At 43.2% G+C, this 18,780-nt stretch overlaps 1 protein-coding gene across 1 annotated transcript in view; it reads right to left on the reverse strand.

Annotated features, from left to right (window-relative positions):
* SLC25A10 (solute carrier family 25 member 10) overlaps positions 1-18,780 on the reverse strand; it is a 189,879-nt gene that overhangs the window by 45,679 nt on the left and 125,420 nt on the right. The window contains exons 2-6 of the mRNA XM_078653836.1: positions 12,239-12,358; positions 7,872-7,986; positions 7,102-7,150; positions 1,335-1,376; positions 176-219 (exon numbers count right to left, since the gene is read on the reverse strand). Coding sequence (XP_078509962.1) covers positions 176-219; positions 1,335-1,376; positions 7,102-7,150; positions 7,872-7,986; positions 12,239-12,358 — 370 coding nt within the window. The remainder of the gene's footprint in view (positions 1-175; positions 220-1,334; positions 1,377-7,101; positions 7,151-7,871; positions 7,987-12,238; positions 12,359-18,780) is intronic.

Below are 18,780 nucleotides of genomic sequence, written 5' to 3' on the forward strand. Positions count from 1 at the left end.
CTATCCAGTAGAACTCCCTGCCACCAATGGGCACCATATTTTACCACTGGAGATCCTGAATGCTGTATTATTTACTCATTCTGCTGTAACCCACACAAGACTTTTCACATGTCCGCTTTCCCCTTTCAAGTCTCCTTTAATCTCGCTTGTTTTAAGTTCTGTACTACTTCCTTACCATTGCGCAGCACCTGGTACATTCCATCCAGTGCATGGGCGTAACTGAAGGGCACAAATTGAAAAACGGGTTAGTGGTACTGGTAATACAAGCAATTTATGAACTAACGTGGCAAACTATTCCAACCCCCACCTCGACTTTAGGCAGTCAAAAGGTTTCCTGGGAAGAGTGCAGAAGACAAGCAGTCAAAATGTTGAATCGAGAAAGATGGTGTTGCATAACAAAAGGGGATTCATGTATGTAATGTATACACGTTTGCTCGGTGTGCTAAACTGACCAGAATTACTTTCACTAATAATTGGCTTCAGAACACATTTTGATTGAGGGTGGGCATAAGGGGAGGTGGCACACATAGGGTAGGTAATTCTACTGTCAGGCTGCCTCGATCTGGGGCTACAATATTAAAGGCCCCTGTGTGTACTATCCCACCAGAATACGTTTACAGGTAGTGCCATCACATAAAACAGTCAGCGGGATGGATTTTAAACCTAAATGCTTGTGAGCTGGACTATTAACCATGGCTTAAACACACGGTGACCACAACACTTCACCCACACCAACAAGACACATTCTCAGCAATGCACTCATGAACAGGGGCCTCATACGGAGGTACGTGGGGTGAAGAATTTAAACAGCAATCCTTTTCTGTATATATATATATATATACAGAAAATATACGTACACAGAAAATATACATATATACACACACACATATGGAGAAGTGTGGTGCAGCGGCCAGGGCAGCTGACTTCGGAGCACAGGGCTCACGGTTCGATCCCCGGCTCCCGCGGCAGATCAACTCAGCCCCATGTGACTCTGAGCAATAGCTCACTTAATTTCCACGACGGCCCCCAGAGCCTTGAGAGCCGTAGGGGTGAGTAGTTCGCACTTTACAAATATTGTATATATAACTCAGAACGTGTGTACAAAAATACAAAGCAGTCCAAACACAGAAAGTACAGAAGCAACACATTTTGGGGTTTGAGATTCCTGGTAATGCCAAAAATACCCCTTGTGAGTGGGAAAGGGATGAGTGGGAAAGGGATAAGTGGGTCTTCTTGGCACTGATCATTCCCGCTACTGTGGGTGGGACGGAATCAGACTCTTTCTATGCAGGAACCTGCCCTCCTCACCACAGTTGCACACAGTCACTCCTTACTTGCGCCGCAGGTGCGCCGGCAGCTTCATATCATTCTGCATCCTGAAAACAAAACAGAAAAAATTAATCAGTCAGCACGAAAGAGGCACTCCACCTCTCCAGAATAACCCATTATCAGTGGGCACCCCGACAACCGTGGGAAAGGGCACACCCAGAGTCGACTGACCCATCTCCTGAGCATGCATTTACACTCCCAAAAACCAACAATGGCCGCCCCACTAGCAACGAAGGATACTTCATGTGTGACCATGGATCCTTAGTGTTAGGTGGGGGGGGGACGGGGGGGGACGCTGATACTCACCCACATGGGGGGTGCTTGAGGATACCCAACAGTGATCCTCAATGGTCACTGGCAGGCTAGCATTATGGATTCCTTTTAGACTCCAAAGCCACAACTGTGACAGTAACCCAGTTTCAGCGCTGTAATTAATTACAGGTAGCAGACAAATTAATTTGCAATAATGACTGCAATTTTGTTTTTTATCCTGAAGGAACATACTCTACCCTAGATGTTTTTAGAAATCTGTGTTGAACTTCAGGAAATGCCTTCCAGCAGCTAAGCATTCAGGCCTGTTGTGATTATTTATCCTTCTGGAGGTGCAGTGTCAGAGCACAGTGTACCACACTGTTTGGAGAGATAACTGCTGAACTACATGTCTGATGCTCCACACCTGTGAGACTTGGGTTAAAGCGAATGCAATGACTGCACGGAGCCTCCATAGGTGCAATGTGTCCATTTAGTGACAAAGCCCTGTGGGACACCTCCACCCAGATGGTGATTTAAAACAATGATGGCTTCGTCCGCTGACTGAGCGAGTTTGTTCTAGGATGCGCCTCAGGTAGGCCATGCCCTTCAGTGTGAGGGCTCTGCAGCAGTTCAGCTCACTCTGCCAATGAAAACGGCTGCTGAGGCATACCTGTAGGTTCCTTGCCACACAGTTTTATCCAAAACACTAAATGATGACAGAAACTTTGATGAGCAAAATACCAGCTTTTCCTTTGAACAAGTTATTTTAATCTATTTGCTAAATTGAGAGTGTATATTAAGCAAACACTTGGAGTCAGCGTGCAGTGAGACACTTTACTTTGAAAACGGACATGTGAGCTATGCATGTGTGGTTACCGGTTACAAACGTCACATCTGCCCAGGGGCGGTGTGCTGCGAGGAATCCTTTCCGTAAAGTCCCAACTGCTACTTGGGTTTTGTTTTTTAGAGGGGGGGGGGGGCGGTTGGTAATCTTGCGGTTTCTTTGTTCTTCTTCATACAATGGGTTATACTTTCGAGAATTCCTGTTTTGACCTTTCTTTTCCGGTTATATTCTTACGAAAGTCGTTTATTGGAACTAATTCTCACTGTCCCACAAACAGCCCAAACTTCGCTTTACTTATACTTGTCAATTTCTTTCTTTCAAGAGCAGAGCCTTTGCTCACTCGGTTGCTAAATACTTAAATTGTTGGAATCTTACAACTAAATGAGGGTTGGTTTCCTGTGGTTAGGTGAGGTTTAATATTCACCACCCTCATTTGATTAACTGCAACTGAAAGTCATGTGAGAACAGCCACCAACACAAGGACGTAATAAGTAAGCCTTATTAAGTTACATCTATAATGTGTGTCAATATTAAGCAGAAACGTGATGCGAGCATAAAAATGAGTGTCCTGCCTTCAACTCTTTACCTTCTTCTAGAAAGACTTCTTGTGTCCGCTTGCTTGAAGCTACGATAAATGGTATTCAACACAATGTATTGATTCAGCACTTCAAAAATTAAACACAGAGCCCTGTCCTTTGGTATTAAATGGGGAAAAGGCTGAGATATTCATGCAGTAGATGAACTGCACACACTGTAATGAGAAACCAGAGTCCACTCCCGGCTTGACCAAATTGTGTGATCCTAAAAATTAAGTTACTACACAGTAATCCTTTTCCTTGTAATCACATTTGAGAGTTCCTACAAATAATTCAGTTCTGGATGATCTCTGTACAAAAAACAATTCTTGTATATATCTAAACATTATGTTGCTCCATCAATAATAACAATAATGGTCATCTTAAGGGAGCACGCGACAACTGACTTGTCACTTGGTTAACTCATGGCATAGTAGTGAGGGCGGTGGCGAGCGGTTCATTAATGTTTTTAAGTCTATGTCTAGAAACTATTACTTTTAATAAATGCCACTCAATGCAATGATACAATGTAATGTATTGAAATTAAAAGCTTCCGCACACGAAAGGAATGCACTTTCTTGAATTTTATAGTCGATCATATTTATACAGGACGTTTGCGGCACGGTTTACACCTCAGATATTTTGAGCGATCTGCTTGTACACACTACACTGGTTCTCAGAGCCAAACCAGACCACACTGGTTCTCAGAGCCAAGCCTGACCTTTGGCACAGCTCTCCGTATTAACTGGTTGGCCTGCCCATCTCCAGGAACTCCTACTTCACATTTGAAAAATCTGAAAAATTGCAGGAAAGGTATGAGAGAGAAAGAAACAAGTGATAAGGAGACATACAGGGGAGCAGGTGATAGGTGAGGGAGACAGAGTGGGGACTGGACAGAGGCGACAACAAGACAGGTGAAAAAGAGACACCTGATAGAGAATCCCATTCCATTTTTCTGAAACAGTGGCTGACATTGTGGTAAGTGGTTCTGGTCTTGGCTGGATTAAGACGTTCCTTGAGAACCAAACAGCTTGCACTTTGAAGGCCCTTTACTCATCAAGCACCAAACTACTTCACTTGGGGTGCCACAGGGTTCTTCCTTAGACCCGACCCTGTTCAACATTTATATATGGCCCCATTAGCGGTCATGTTCGAGTCTTTTGGCTTTAAGGTTGTTTCTTTTGCCGACAACACTCAGCTGGTTCCCTCCAATAATCGATTGCCAGCCTGTACACAGACCGCATTTAAATTCGGTTTATCCAGGATCTTTGAGTGGAGGAGAATAAATTATTAGTAGTCCAAACCTAGTAATACACAGAGCTTACTTTTTGGTCAGAACAAAAAGAACTGGTTTGAGAACTTTGGCCTGAACATCTTTCCCAGTCAACCGCTGCCCAGAACGGTGGCCAGAAACCAGGGAGTAGAATTGGATTCTAACCTGTCTTTTCAGCCTCTAGTGATGTCGGAGGTTGCCACATATTTGGCAGGGCTGCGACCCTTAAAAACATTTCTGTATTCCTGTCTACATAATCACGTAAAACTGTGGTCTACGCCTTGATCACAACTAGGACTGTGTCAACATTTTCTACCTGGGCCTCATATAGGTTGATCAGCAGGCTACAGACAGTTCACAATGCTGCTGTGCATCTCATTTTGAAGATCCCGAAAGGGGACTCTGTCTCGCAGCATCTTGATTGGCTATCCATGGTCACAACATGAAGGATCGTTCGTTGCTAGTGCGGCAGCCATTTGTGGTCCATGTTGCGTTTTTACAGGTCGGAGCTCAAATATCTTTCAGATCGCATCCTGCAATGCAGGCCCATCAGATCTCGCATCCTCTGATGCCCAGGTTCAATCATAACAGATCTGGGGGCTGCTCATTTTCTATTTTGGCTGCTCAGGAGTAGAACATGCCCCCTTTGTACTTGTGCTGCACCAGCAGTGAGAGACTGTTTCGGAACTTCTGAAAATAGCACTATTTGCTGCGGATTAATCAGAGTTGGCGACTGGATTCTGTGCCTTTTGGATAGATCCGGGACACTCCTTGGACTATCCATGGCACTCTTACAAATCCATTCAAAAAGGAAAATAGGTGAGGAAGGATATCAAGAGAGTGGATGGTGAGAAAACAAGGAGAGAGGAGAAAAGTGTGATAGACAGAGCAATAGATAGGTAAAAATGGACAGAGGAGAGAGTGGTGAAAGATAGAACAGATGGTAAAGAGACCGGTAAGGAACTGAGAAACTGACAGGGGAGAAACAACAAGATATGTGACGAGGGGGCAACAGAGAGAAAGCAAGAGATGCAGATGAGAGAATGTATTAAGACAGAGGTTGCCAAAGACAGCGTTGATATGAGAGAGAGAGAGAGAGAGAGAGAGAGAGAGAGAGAGAGAGAGAGAGAGAGAGAGAGACAGAGACAGAGAGACAGAGAGAGAGAGAGAGAGAGAGAGAGACAGAGACAGAGAGACAGAGAGAGAGAGAGACAGAGAGAGAGAGAGAGACAGAGAGAGAGAGAGACAGAGAGACAGAGAGACAGAGAGACAGAGAGACAGAGAGACAGAGAGAGACAGAGAGACAGAGAGACAGAGAGACAGAGAGACAGAGAGACAGAGAGACAGAGAGACAGAGAGACAGAGAGAGACAGAGAGACAGAGAGAGAGAGACAGAGAGAGAGAGACAGAGAGAGAGAGACAGAGAGAGAGAGACAGAGAGAGAGACAGAGAGAGAGACAGAGAGAGAGACAGAGAGAGAGACAGAGAGAGAGACAGAGAGAGAGACAGAGACAGAGAGAGAGAGACAGAGAGAGAGAGAGAGAGAGACAGAGAGACACAGAGAGAGAGAGACAGAGAGAGAGACAGAGAGAGAGACAGAGAGAGAGAGAGAGACTGAGACTGAGAGAGAGAGAGAGAGAGAGAGACAGAGAGACAGAGACAGAGAGACAGAGAGAGAGAGACAGAGAGAGAGAGAGAGAGAGAAAGAGATATGCCTGGAGGGAGAGTAATAAGGAGAGAGAGAGGTTACAAAGAGACAGCTGAGAGAAAAGGGTGGTGGAGGCAGGTGAGCAAAACAGACAGAAGAGATGGCAGGGGACAGGCCTGTGAGGTGTGATAAAGGGACAACACTAAATGAGAAAGAAACAGAGAGAGAGAGAAAGACAGGTAAGCAATGCAATAAATAGACAGAAACAAGTTAGAAAGACAACTGAGACAGGGGTGATAAGGAAGAGATGGAAAAATGATAAAGATAGAGAACTGAGAGAAAGGGCAGAGAGATTAGAGATTTGACTGACAGATAGGTAAGAAAGAAAGCACAGAGAGAGAGAGGTAGGAGAGAGTGACATTACAGAGAGGCAGATAAAGGCGAGATGCTGCATCTGAGCGGAAGAGGGAGAAACAGGCCAGAGAGGTGATAAACAAAGGAGAGAGATATAGCTTACAGACACCAGAGATAGGTGAGGTGACAAAGAGTCCACTACAAGTGAGAAAAAGACAAATGAGAAAGGGGAGACAACCGATATAGAAAATAGCTAGGATGAGCAGACTTAGGTGACAGATAACAGATGAGAAAACTTAGAACAGAGGAATAATGGAGAGGGACAAGAGCATAAAGGAAAGGGAACGATAGAAGAGATGTGGTGGACAAGAATGTGGGATAGCTTCAGCTTGTGTGGCTTTCAATAAGTAAGAGCTTGGTGACAAGAATGCCAAGGGGTATGAAGACAGCTCCTTTAACATATCTTGCAGGAGAGGCCTCTAAGGTCTAGTTAACCTATTAAGAAACTCAATTATATTACATTTATCAATCTGGGGGGTGAGGGGGGGGGGGGGGGGGGGGGGAGATGGGATGGCCCTGATGCGATTCAAACTAACGACCTACAAATCACAATAGATATCAGATGCTAGTGCTTAGCTGAGTGCCACTTTTCAAGCAAGAATTATATGGTCTGAAGCCTTAGCACTTGGGGATGATGAGATACCAGGATGGGAGAAACGATGAAGAAAAAAGATGGAAGAGCTGTGAGCAAAGGTGCAGAGAACATGCGGAAATGGAGACTAGTATGTAGAGGGAAGATAATAGGAACACAGCACGAGAAACTGACCTGACATTCACCATGTCTGCGGGAGTCCCAACAAAGCCACCTGTGAATCCTGAAACACAAGAAAAAGATTGAATAACTCATCTCCGATCCGACACCCAACTCCAACCCTTAACCAGTGCCTCCTGAATACCCTTATAAACCAGTTGCGTACACCCAACTCTACTCCTAGTCTCGAATGCTCACCGCCAACCTTTGTACCAAATGCTTGCTTCCAGCACCTGTGCCCTGTTAGGCCCTGGTCACCTCCCATTCACCTCTAACCTTTCTACTTCACAAAATCGACTCAGACACCTCCTTCAAGCTCATCTCTGGGCCAAATTATGGAACTCCCAGCATAACCATCTGATTTGTTCTTGCGTACTAGGTTATGGCTGTTCACCACCACTTATAAAAGGAATCTATGCAGACCTTACAGAAATATACTAAATCAAACCACCAATCTGCCTCTAAAACATATTTCACCTTAACACATTCACACCTCTAATACGTTCAAAGAAATCTGAGACACTACTAGCACCAAAGCCCCCCCCATCACATGCACATTCATCTCCATTACTTTGATTAGCCCTTTTCCTTTTCCTCTTCTTCTGATACACTTTCCTGAACCCATGCTTTGCCTCATATATCCTGTGTTCTAACCAATTATAACCTCAGCTCGTACCCAAAGCCCTTCCCCAACATTCCCATTGGTCCTTCTACCGATTGCCTTCTCTCGCGTTCTCCTCTCTCCTACAGCCACTCTCTTCCCCTCCCCTGTGAAGTCTTCTCACCTCCAAAGGCTCCCAGCATCACCTTCTGGTAGAATGGGAGGGGGCCATTGTTGTTTTTGGACAGTCTGTCCCTCACAGTTTCGTAAATGGCAAATCTTGTCATGGAGTACGTCAACTGAGGAATGGAAGAGGAAGGGAGTTATCGTGGGTGCTCTTGGGGAGAGAGGGCAGCTTTACAAGTAGGAAGAAGAGCAGGTGAGGTTGAGTGGATGGATAGAGCATCACCATGAGAGTATCGGAATCGGATATCACTACCACCAAGCAGGTATGTAGGTCAGTGTGTGGCAAATAGGTTAAATCTCAGCATGCCATGTTCTTCATTAGGCCTGCTAGAGTGAACATGAAACTAGGTGAAGTATTCCAGGAAGAAAATCCAGTCCTAGAATTAGAACTGCCCAGCTGCTTAGAATTACAAATTGACTTAGCAATACTAAACTTCAAATGGGATGCCTTTAAGGGTTAAGGTCAAAAGACGATTCTATACTGGAATCATGAGCCTACCTTGGTGTCAGGGAGCATCAAACCACACAAGAAATGCTTTCTGAGGTTGATCCAGGGACCCAGGGACTCTGATTTAGGAGTGTTCATGTTAGATTTCATCTATCAACAACAATAGAGGCATAGACGCATAGACGCATGCATACCCCAACCAAAATTGTTTAGACCATTGCCTCCTACCTCTTTCACACAAACCAAGGAGAGGAAAACAACGGATGAAACGGAGACCGGAGGGCGCATTAAAACACTAGTCCACAAAAATGTTTCAGTTTTTAAACTATGATACCTGCCCTTTCTGCCCGGATAATTTGTTTTCACACATTTAGTTTTCAACCAGCTTCACAGACACACTGCGTTAAATATTTTTACTGTGAAGGACAGTAGGTACAGGGGCAGCAGAAATGCCAATAGTACTTCAGCATCCACTTTACTTTTTGGCAGTAGGGAGGTTGGGGGAGCGAGAAATAGCAGTGTTGAAGTAACTGACATCCCTTCTATTTTCTCCTTTTAAAGATGGTAGATATGAATTTACCACGAGAACCATAGGAGTAGCCCTACAAGTATCTGTTAATATCTGTTCACCCTTCCTAGAAGGACAATCCTAAATTTCATACCTCTATTTAGTAAGGGAGAAAATATTATACTCCATTTTAATCTTAAAAACTCATTCTCCCAAGGTTTTAAGGTGTTTATCTATTGTTGGACAATGAACTGCTAGACCAAGAAGCATGTTAACTATCAGAAGACTCCTACATCCCAATAAGAGAATCAGTTCTATTAGCACATTCAAATGCACACATTTTGATCCACAAGCCTGAACACCTGGGTTCCAATTCCTGTTTTAACACTTGACCAAAAATTGTGCAATTGTAGGCACATCCGTGTATCTCTGTTGTTCAAATTTAAACTATACAAATATATAACAAATAATTGTAATATGCGCCCATTAGAAACGCCTCAATAAGATATTGCTATCTCACATGTCCTTATCTTATTCTGGTTTTGGTGTCAGCCAGACACAAATACATTCCTGTTCTCTGTAAAACACCTCAAGCTTAAGATGATCTGCAGACATAAATGGATGTCTATAGACAATGGTATTCATCAAAAAGCATCAAAGTAACACTTTTATGTCGTATCATGGACATTTTATAAGTCAAAACTGATCCACCAGGACCTACTTTTGAGGCGCTACAGGCATTCGCCAACTCCTCTCAAAGCTGCATTTCCACGGCCCTTACCCAAAACTTGGAAGCAAACCTGGCCTGTTCTTTTTACTGTCTTTAACTGCAGATTCATCTCTACACCAGCACTACTTCTGATTTTTACCTCTGCATTCATTTGATACTGATAAAATTAATATTTGTTACTCAGGGAATAAATGCATTTTTGATACAACAATTAAACTCCACAGCATTGATTCTTAACTTTTTCCACCTGTGACCTTCTACATTTAAAGATCATAATGTACCGTGAGGTCTCACTAGAAAGAATGAAGCAAGTATCTGCTACCCAACTGCACCACATGATTAGGTTACTTTCAGCTTCAACTGCTGACTTTACAACACGTAATAGAATAAATATGACACTACAAAATAATTATTTTCTTTTGATTCTTCATTTTGACAATTTTGCAGCAATAACATATTGTGGTGTGCTGCCAACTCTTTATAATTCAGACTTTAAGAAGCGGTGGGCTGTTGCCCCAAAACATATTCTGGTACCTGAGGAATCAAGGAGCTCAATTAACCATTCTTGATTGACTTATGGTGCTCTGACAAACAAAACAAAATGTTTCATATGGGATGTGTGAGAACACTTGAACCACTTTTACCAGTGTAGTAGCAGGTTATAAAAATGCTACATGTAGCAGCAGGGCATAAAAATGCTACATCTAACACACTCTGTTGTTTCTTTGACTTAAGTACACATTACATCAAAAAATACAATAAAAACAACCTTGAGGTCATAAACATACGTGTGAATTAATCAGTCAAGCTATCTTACGCCAACTTGCGCTACTGGAACCTCTGGCCTATAAGTACAACACAGATCAATGAAGCGGACACGTAACCTGCTGGGTGAGTTATTCCATATGGTTTACAGCTTGTAACCTGCCGTGACATTGCTTTAATGCAAGAAAGACCTCAATGCTTGAGTAAATTTGAATAACTTTTCAGAATGTTGTACTCGCTAACATTGGCATGGAAAACACTCTCCACTGGTATGCCAAACTCTCTACTCTCCTAATCCCCTTGCCACCTAATCTCTGCCTTTTTAGAAATCTCATACCCACTATAAGTCTCACTTACTGAGAAATGCCACTGCCTTCACATTAACTCCAAACGCCGCACAAAGGGCCTGTTTTAGCAGTAAACAGACACTTCAACTGATTACAGACAGGTCTGCCTGAACCCTCCTGTTTTAGTATTCAAATTTCCGCAAGTGTATGACAGCCAGCGTGGACATTTAAGGAAGGCCTAGGCACTATCCCGTTCCTGTCCTAGCTGTAAATTGCTATCGTCTTTCTTACTGGCTTTTTGATTTGTGTTTTGGCTCCTGGGCTCTCTTCCATTTTGAAGGTCATCCAAATTATATTTAATGACAGCAACAGTAGTTTATCTTCCTAGCAGTTTTGTACTACACCTATTGGATTTTTAGGTGCAGCAATTTTGCCCTTATTTTGGGGCATCCTTCGGAGCGTTTCCTGAGCTTGTCGGCTTTCCTCATTTTGGTCATGCGCATAACGAGTGCAAATCTTGACCGGAAGCATGGATGGCTACCTCTCTCCTAAGACATTGAGAGTCACTCGAGGCATCTCTTTTGTGATCTGCAAAGTGCACTTCTATCCAAGTACTGGGAAAGTCGTGGGACTTGACTGGCATCAAACACGGATATCTTATTACAGATACATTTACAGGGTTCCCATGTTGCACCCCGATTTTGACCTGCACACACACTAGTATTTAAGTCAGTTGCCTATTTTAAAAAGTGCATAACATGCAGGTGGGTTCCTGCCCTTTGCCTCATTATATTCCTTCAAGTCAAGTCATTTTCCTCTAACCCTTTCATGTTCTCAATCACTGACCTCATAGCAAGTGAAAACAGGAGTACAAAAGAAGTTAAAAGGTAGATTGGCAGGGAATAACAGGAAGAGATTGTCAGCAGTATTCACACAGTCATTCATAAACCTGTCCGCCCCACATTCTCGGTGGATTAAGCACTTGCTGCAGAGATCTAGGATAACCTAGATGATACTGATCTCTCATTCACATTCAGCCAGTAATAGGTTTTTAGCTAGCAACATTTTGCATGTTGGGATTTCTACATCCATGTGTATAAAGAAAAAAACCAAACTACAAATTCCAGAATGCAAAGCATTCTTGCTAAATATCTTGAACCGGCTTAATATGTACCAAGTTATGGAACTATTTGGCAGCTGTAAAGTTTACCTTAGATTTTGTGTGAAACAAACAGCCCCATTAAAAACAAATTTAGAAAATGTCTGTTTTTTTCCAGCTTTGTTCTCATAGGCAATAAAAGGGCAAATGGTAGCAAGTTTTGAGATTCTCTTTCAAGGGCATACGCTCTCATTAGATTGCTAATGGGAATCATTTATAGTTACCTTTGTTTGACACATAATGTACGTCTTTGGTTCATATCACATTAGAATAGCAACCATTAGGAAATCAAGAGAAGTGCAATTGATTTGCTCACCTTCTCTTCCATATAAAATTGAATTGGTATATGATTTGCTAATGAATCCTTTAGGAGACTTTTTTGTCACTTGTTTGTACAAGGCAAACACCTCAGCTACCACTTTTGCTGCACATTATGAAGTCATACCCACAAACCCAGTGCTCACTCACCTGCCTGAAGAGAGAGGCACTGAGACCGTTATAGAGAGCCAGGAACCCATCGTTGCGTATTACAGAGAGCGCCATGCCCGTCATCCGAAGCTTCACTTCCTGCTGTGTCTGAAGATGAACCTGGAACAGAAAAAAACAGAACAGGTGAAATAGTGTAGCCTAGAGCCCACCTCTGAAATTCCTCAGTGTGCTCTATGCCCCAAGTATATGACGTGCAGTGTACCTCTGCAGCCCTGCTAGACCCTTTGAATGACCTACTCTAATCAGTCAGTATGTCCGGATCTGGTCAGCACTCACCCTCTCAGTGCACTTTGTCCCATCAGTGCACAGTCTATGTAAGCCCGCGCTAGGTCTTCCTCTTGAGCCTAAAGCACATGAGATGAACTGAAATCTTCAGCACAGAGTTCAGGTGGCCCTTATCTCATGGACTTGAGCATGCCCAAGGCAAATAAACACGGTGGAAGCAGATGGGTAGTTTTAAAAAAGGAGATATTTATTTTACATTAACTCACACTTTGAAGTACTTTGTGACATTCTTTTCATTAAGCAGATATAACAAAACACTATCAGAATGACACAGGTGATGGACCGTGCAATGGCGGCTCAGATAGGTGAGGAATCCGTAAACAAAATACTTATCACAACCAAAAATAAAATCTTGTGTTACTGTAAGGGACTAGGAGCAAAGAAGAGAAGCACGTCGTACCAGGTGTTTATGGGCTTAGCCAATGCTGTTTTTTTAGTTTAGTTCAAGCTGTGTCTATGCTGATCAGATGCTTCTCCCAGCGTGCTTTCCCTGGGCTCAGGACCTTTTAAGAACTCTTCTAGATCCTATGCTCGACTACAGCTGTGCGATGACTCTTCAGTCCATCCTATACGGAGACATTTCCATTTGCCCCATGCTATGCCGCTATTTGAAGGACCCTCATACCCGATGTCCTGAATTGTTTTCCTTTCACACTACTCTGTGGGTTTCATGATGACTGGAAGATTGGGGTCAGCTTCCTTAACACCCCATTTCCCTAATCCCATGCTCCTCGCCCCTGTTCGAAAGATGGGTCAGCTTTCCTGTTATGGGCTGCATAAAATTCCTCGTTCGTAGCCAAGTCTAACAAAGGATGTGCCACAGATCCATCAATCCACAATCCAATACCACCACCTCCTTTTTTGAGATTTTACACTTTTTTTTTCCAACTCATGTTTTCATGGGGTATTCTCAAGAAACCTTGGATGTTTCATCACGAAAGAATATCCACAGAATGAAAACAGTGCACAGGTCTTCGCTTCATACTTTCCAACACACATCCTTTTTTTTTTTAGTATCTTCTGAAATGTTTTATATAGCGCCACGTGTAATCTAAGCCACTTCAGACCACTGGGACGGACAGAAAAAGAAACTAACATTGGGAAGTGAGTTAGAATGCAGTCATGTGCATAGGATGGTGCTATAAACAAAGGGTAAACCCAAGATGAACCGTAGTCCAGGTGTAGTAGTAGATCTCTCTTTATTAGCAGGTAGATAGGTGGCAAGTAGAAGGTAAGAAGATACAAAGGAGACCCCACCAGGAGCGAGCTACCAGCTCCTCAGCCTGGGATGACCAACTGACAATCTCACCACAGTAAGACACTCAAACATTCCATGATGTCACAGGACATTCTGATGAAGTAGTAGAGAGGGAAAAGATATAGAAATAATTTACCACACATCCTCTTCCGTTAGCGAACAACAGCAAGTAAGAAGTTAAGACGGAGCAGAAGGATTCAGAGGAAACTGTAGACACAAGAGCAAGTCAAAGAAATAATTTGAAAAGCAGGAAACTTAAGCGTGGAAGCAGAAACAAAGAAAATTAAAAGAGGCATGTAGAAAGATATTCATATAATGCACCAATGGTCATGGTTGGTCAAAACACAAGAATGCAAATGACATTACATGCCCATCCACCCTCCTTAATAAAACAAGGTAGCGATCCTGGTAAGCCAAATAGGGTGTAACAACCAAAAGACAAAATGTGTGCAGATGGAAGTAAGCACAATAAGATGTACGCCAGGTCCAGATGTCCAAGGGAAAAGTAGCTATGAGCAACGAGGCTACAACCACGTCCCTTAATGAAAGGTACAACTTGTAGCAAAAAAAACAAGATAGACAAACACCCTTCAAGAAAGAGGGTGCACCTATAAGTACAATAAGTAAGTACTTAGGCAACTGTGCCATAAATGTAGCAACCTTCACAGAAAAAGGAATGCCTTGCAAAACAGACTAGTGCATCACGACAACCTCCCCTAATAAAAGGGTACACCATGGAACAATGTAAAAATTGTTCAACGCAACATCACCTACTGGTGGCGCTGACCACGCACACCACCTTCTCCAGAAAAGGGAACACCAAAGGATACTTGAAACTTCTAAGAATAGTAGTTACATGCAAACAACCTCCCCTAATGAAAGGGTACACCACATTAACAATGTGTGACGCAACTTCTTCAAAGGGTAACAACATGACCCTAGGAAACAAAACTTTGGTACTGTCTGGCACCACAACCTCCCCACAACCTCCCCTAACAAAAGGGTACACCATAGGGTACTAACCCTTAGTACATGAATGGGGCATTGGTTAGACACAAACACCCTAGCTGCCCAAGCAGGGTGAAACACAGGATACACACCCTGTGAGACCAAGACTACAACATCATATATATATATATATATATATATATATATATATATATATATATATATATATATATACACACCATAAGGTACAACTTCGCCCTAGTTTCAAAATATGGCATTGACTAGCCACACACCCTCCCCTAAATAAGGGTACACCGTAGGGTTAAGACGTTGCCTTAGGAACCCAACCCGGACTCCTGATGGTAGGGTAGAGCATAATATAACCACTGACAAGAATACACAAATGGGAAAACACTCTAACAACCTCCCAAAGATAAATGGAACAATCCATTATGCCCAACACACACACCAGCCCACAACATACACTGAGATTCAAATAAGTTGAAACATAAGCATAGGAATAAACAAGGAGAGTTCAGCTCCGGTGAGCGATTTCTCACCCGAGGTCTTCTTAGCCAGAATTGTCCATAAGTTCCGATGAGTGACTACACAACAGGAAACTAAGTGGGTGACGTGCAGGCAAGTACTGGATACTATGTGGTTCTTATTAACATACACACGAGCAGTGTGTATATTTCGCTGAAGTAAAGATCGTGTGCTGTTGTTGTTTCTCTACTTTCCACAACAATTCCGAAGAACAGATGCGCCATGTAAACTGGAGTCCGCTACTGAGGAGACCGATCGGCGTTTAAGTTTAGCTGAAGACTGATTAGACGAGCAGGTTACTATGGTAACCAAAATGGCTTCCCTCGTGACGTGTGCGCAGTGAAGAAGAGAGATTGGTAGAAGTCACGTAACCAAGCGTGTGACCTCAACAAGAAAGAAAGAGTCACATAGTGACACTTGATTGGAGGCTTGAGTAGGCGTCATCGATTCCTTCCACCAACTCCCTTACACATTCCACAACGTCATCAGAAGGTCAGAGAAGAGCAGGGAGTGGAGAACGGATGAGAACAAAAATGACGTAGGAAATAAATGAGCGGTCTCGCGAGTTTCACACCAAACAGGTAAACCACAGTCAACTTTGGAGTGCTGGAAGCAGTGAAACACCTTGCGACTATCAAACCAAGCAGGTAGGGTCCAAACAGCATAATACATTTTGTGACCCTTCACTCACGATAGGAGATGCTGAAGAGTTAAAACACCCAAATCTTCCGCACAGTCACTTTTAATAATAAAGATTTAATCTCTCACCATCTTGTAGTCAGTTTCCTTACGTCTTCATTGATGCTGACAACAATCGTTCGAGTGGGAGAAATATCAGCCTCAAATTCACTGTGTGTTGGGATGTTCGAAAGTTGGCAGTTAAACTGTCATTAACGCGTGGCGCCATGTTGAGCACAAAAGTAGACAAAGAAAAATGCCTCAAAACCCAGGTTAAACACGTTTTTCCATAAATGCATGTCAGGTCACTGAGGATACTACGGATAGTGGTGGCTGTTGTGAGGGAGTACTGCTTGCGCCGGGGCACATCCATGAAAGCAAAAACAGGAACCACTCACAGAAAAAAACGTGCCCACACTGTCGGAGTACACAGCTGTCTCACCAGTCCCACAGTAATTTTAGCGAGGGCGAACTGTCAAGGTGCAAAAGCAACAGAGACGCAGTAGGGTGATCAGGCCAGCTGGGTCTCACTCGCTTTAATGGCTGGAGGAAGACAATCTCCAGATGACAGCAAGATGGCAGTTGGCTCCTTCACAAAACAAACGCCCAGGGTGCAGGCTGTCCAAGGTGAAAAGGACACTGGTGGGGTTTACTGGGCGTTTCTCCGATTCCTTGAACAGTCCTTGGTTTCCTTAATGCTGAGTTTCAATCCTCTTTCCTTGCAGCGTAGGTTAGTCCAAGAAACGTCGCCAAACTGTGGTACATAAATGATGATCCGCAGTCCAGGTGTAGTAGTAGATCTCTCTTTATTAGCAGGTAGATAGGTGACAAGTTAGAAGGTAAGAAGATACAAAGGAGAAACCCCACCAGGAGCGAGCTACCAGCTCCTCAGCCTGAGATGACCAACTGACAATCTCACCACAGTAAGACACTCAAACATTCCATGATGTCACAGGACATTCTGCTGAAGTGGTAGAGAGGGAAAAGATATAGAAATCATTTACCACACATAGCAATCAAAATGAAAGAATACGGTCTTCATTGATTTAAGACACATACTGAAGTACCCAAGGCAAGACAAAACAAGGGGAAAGGGAGGCAGTAAATGCTGTACAAGCGTTTATTCAGTAACAGCATTCATGTTATTATTATGCATTTTCATTTTTTTGTAAAGAGATCCAGTGCTCAAACACAAGTGAACAAACGTGCAGTGATAAGTGATATAAGAAAACGTGCATCACATATAAAAATACATACAACTCCTTTTTGCTATTATTGCAATTTGAGGAACGGAGTCTAAACACGTCTATTGTCGATGGCGTTTCGACCTCTCCCAATATGAGGTCATCATCAGGACGGGCATGACCACCCAGTATCTGGAAATAAAACGTACAGTTAAGGCTCTGAAAGGAGCATGATGGGGCATGTCTAAGGTACAAATATTATTTAAAAAGGGGGAGAATTTCCAGGGGCAACAGAAGGGGCGGGAGTCAATCCCAAAGCAAGTGATCCCTGCAGCGTGAAGGAGAAGATTCTAGGGCATCCTGGGGTGCCCTACAATAAGGGAGAAGCACATGAAGAGGGCATACAGATAGCATCAGAAAGTAACTCCAACAAGAGTTAAATCAACTCACACTGTAGATGAGGAATGGTCCTAAATCATTAATGGATCGGTCGACCAGCTGAATTAAGCAGTGGCATAAAATTTAATCAGGGCTTTAATGACCCGCTTCTGTTGAAAATTACAGAGCTAGAATAAATGGTATGCAAAAGAACCAAAAAACTGAACAAGGGTCCCCCCAGGAGAAAAAAGACCTACCGGATTACGATAGGCCAGCTCGCGACTTGGGTACTTCATGATGTGTTCTAAATCAACATGCATATCATGGGCCTAGATGGGCCACTCTACGATCACTCCTGTACTGCAGTTGAAACCGAGATTAAACATTCTCAGGTGCACAATGCCACTATGGTACTGTACCTGGTGCCATCTGTTGCAATGGCATTCAGAGAATGCTGGGCACAGGCGTAACTATATTTGTTTAGGTTTTGCATGAATAAATAACTAAATAAATAAATAAATGGGGAATGAACACCTGGGTGCCCTTCAATATACCAATCCAGATATGTATTTCTTCCCTCCCCCACACTCCCAAGTTATCCCAGTCAACACGTGGAGACAGCTTGACATGCAGGTGCCCTTTTCAAAAAAAGTATGTCTTGCCTTCAAATGATACCTGCTTTTGAATGACTATTCGCAGAAGTTTGCACAATGCGTTTCCTAATGCACACCAAACGCACCCCCCCTGCTAGTGCCTCGCTTTTGTGATGAGCTCTGGAACCGCCTGGTGTAGAGGCATGCTCTCACAATAATCCCCAATAAAAATTCTGGACCACAGCAGGCAGCGTTAGGGTTTTCCGAGGGAGTAGTTTCCAGCAAAGGCTTGCATCTGTGACTTTACCTTTCAAGCAGTCCAATGCTTGCAGCCGATCGCGAATGAAGATCCCTAAGCTTAGGGGAGATAAGGCAACGTTTAAGGAGGTTTAAGAGCTGCCAGGCCACCGAATTTTGGATCAGCTGACATTTCTGAATTCGTTTATTAGGCAGAACCCCTAGGATTTTGCGGCATGGATTAGCACATTTTGCGGCATGGATTAGCACATTTTGAGGCACAAATTTTAGGTTAATTTTGCAGCACTTTTTTGTGCTATTCTGCATAAATTGCACTCCTGAACTGCTGTACCTCCATTTCATTCCTATTTAAAAAGTACAATCTACTGCTCACCTTTGATCTTTATAAAGGAG

This window comes from Lissotriton helveticus, chromosome 7 (genome assembly GCF_964261635.1).
Source record: "Lissotriton helveticus chromosome 7, aLisHel1.1, whole genome shotgun sequence".
Lineage (NCBI taxonomy): Eukaryota > Metazoa > Chordata > Amphibia > Caudata > Salamandridae > Lissotriton > Lissotriton helveticus.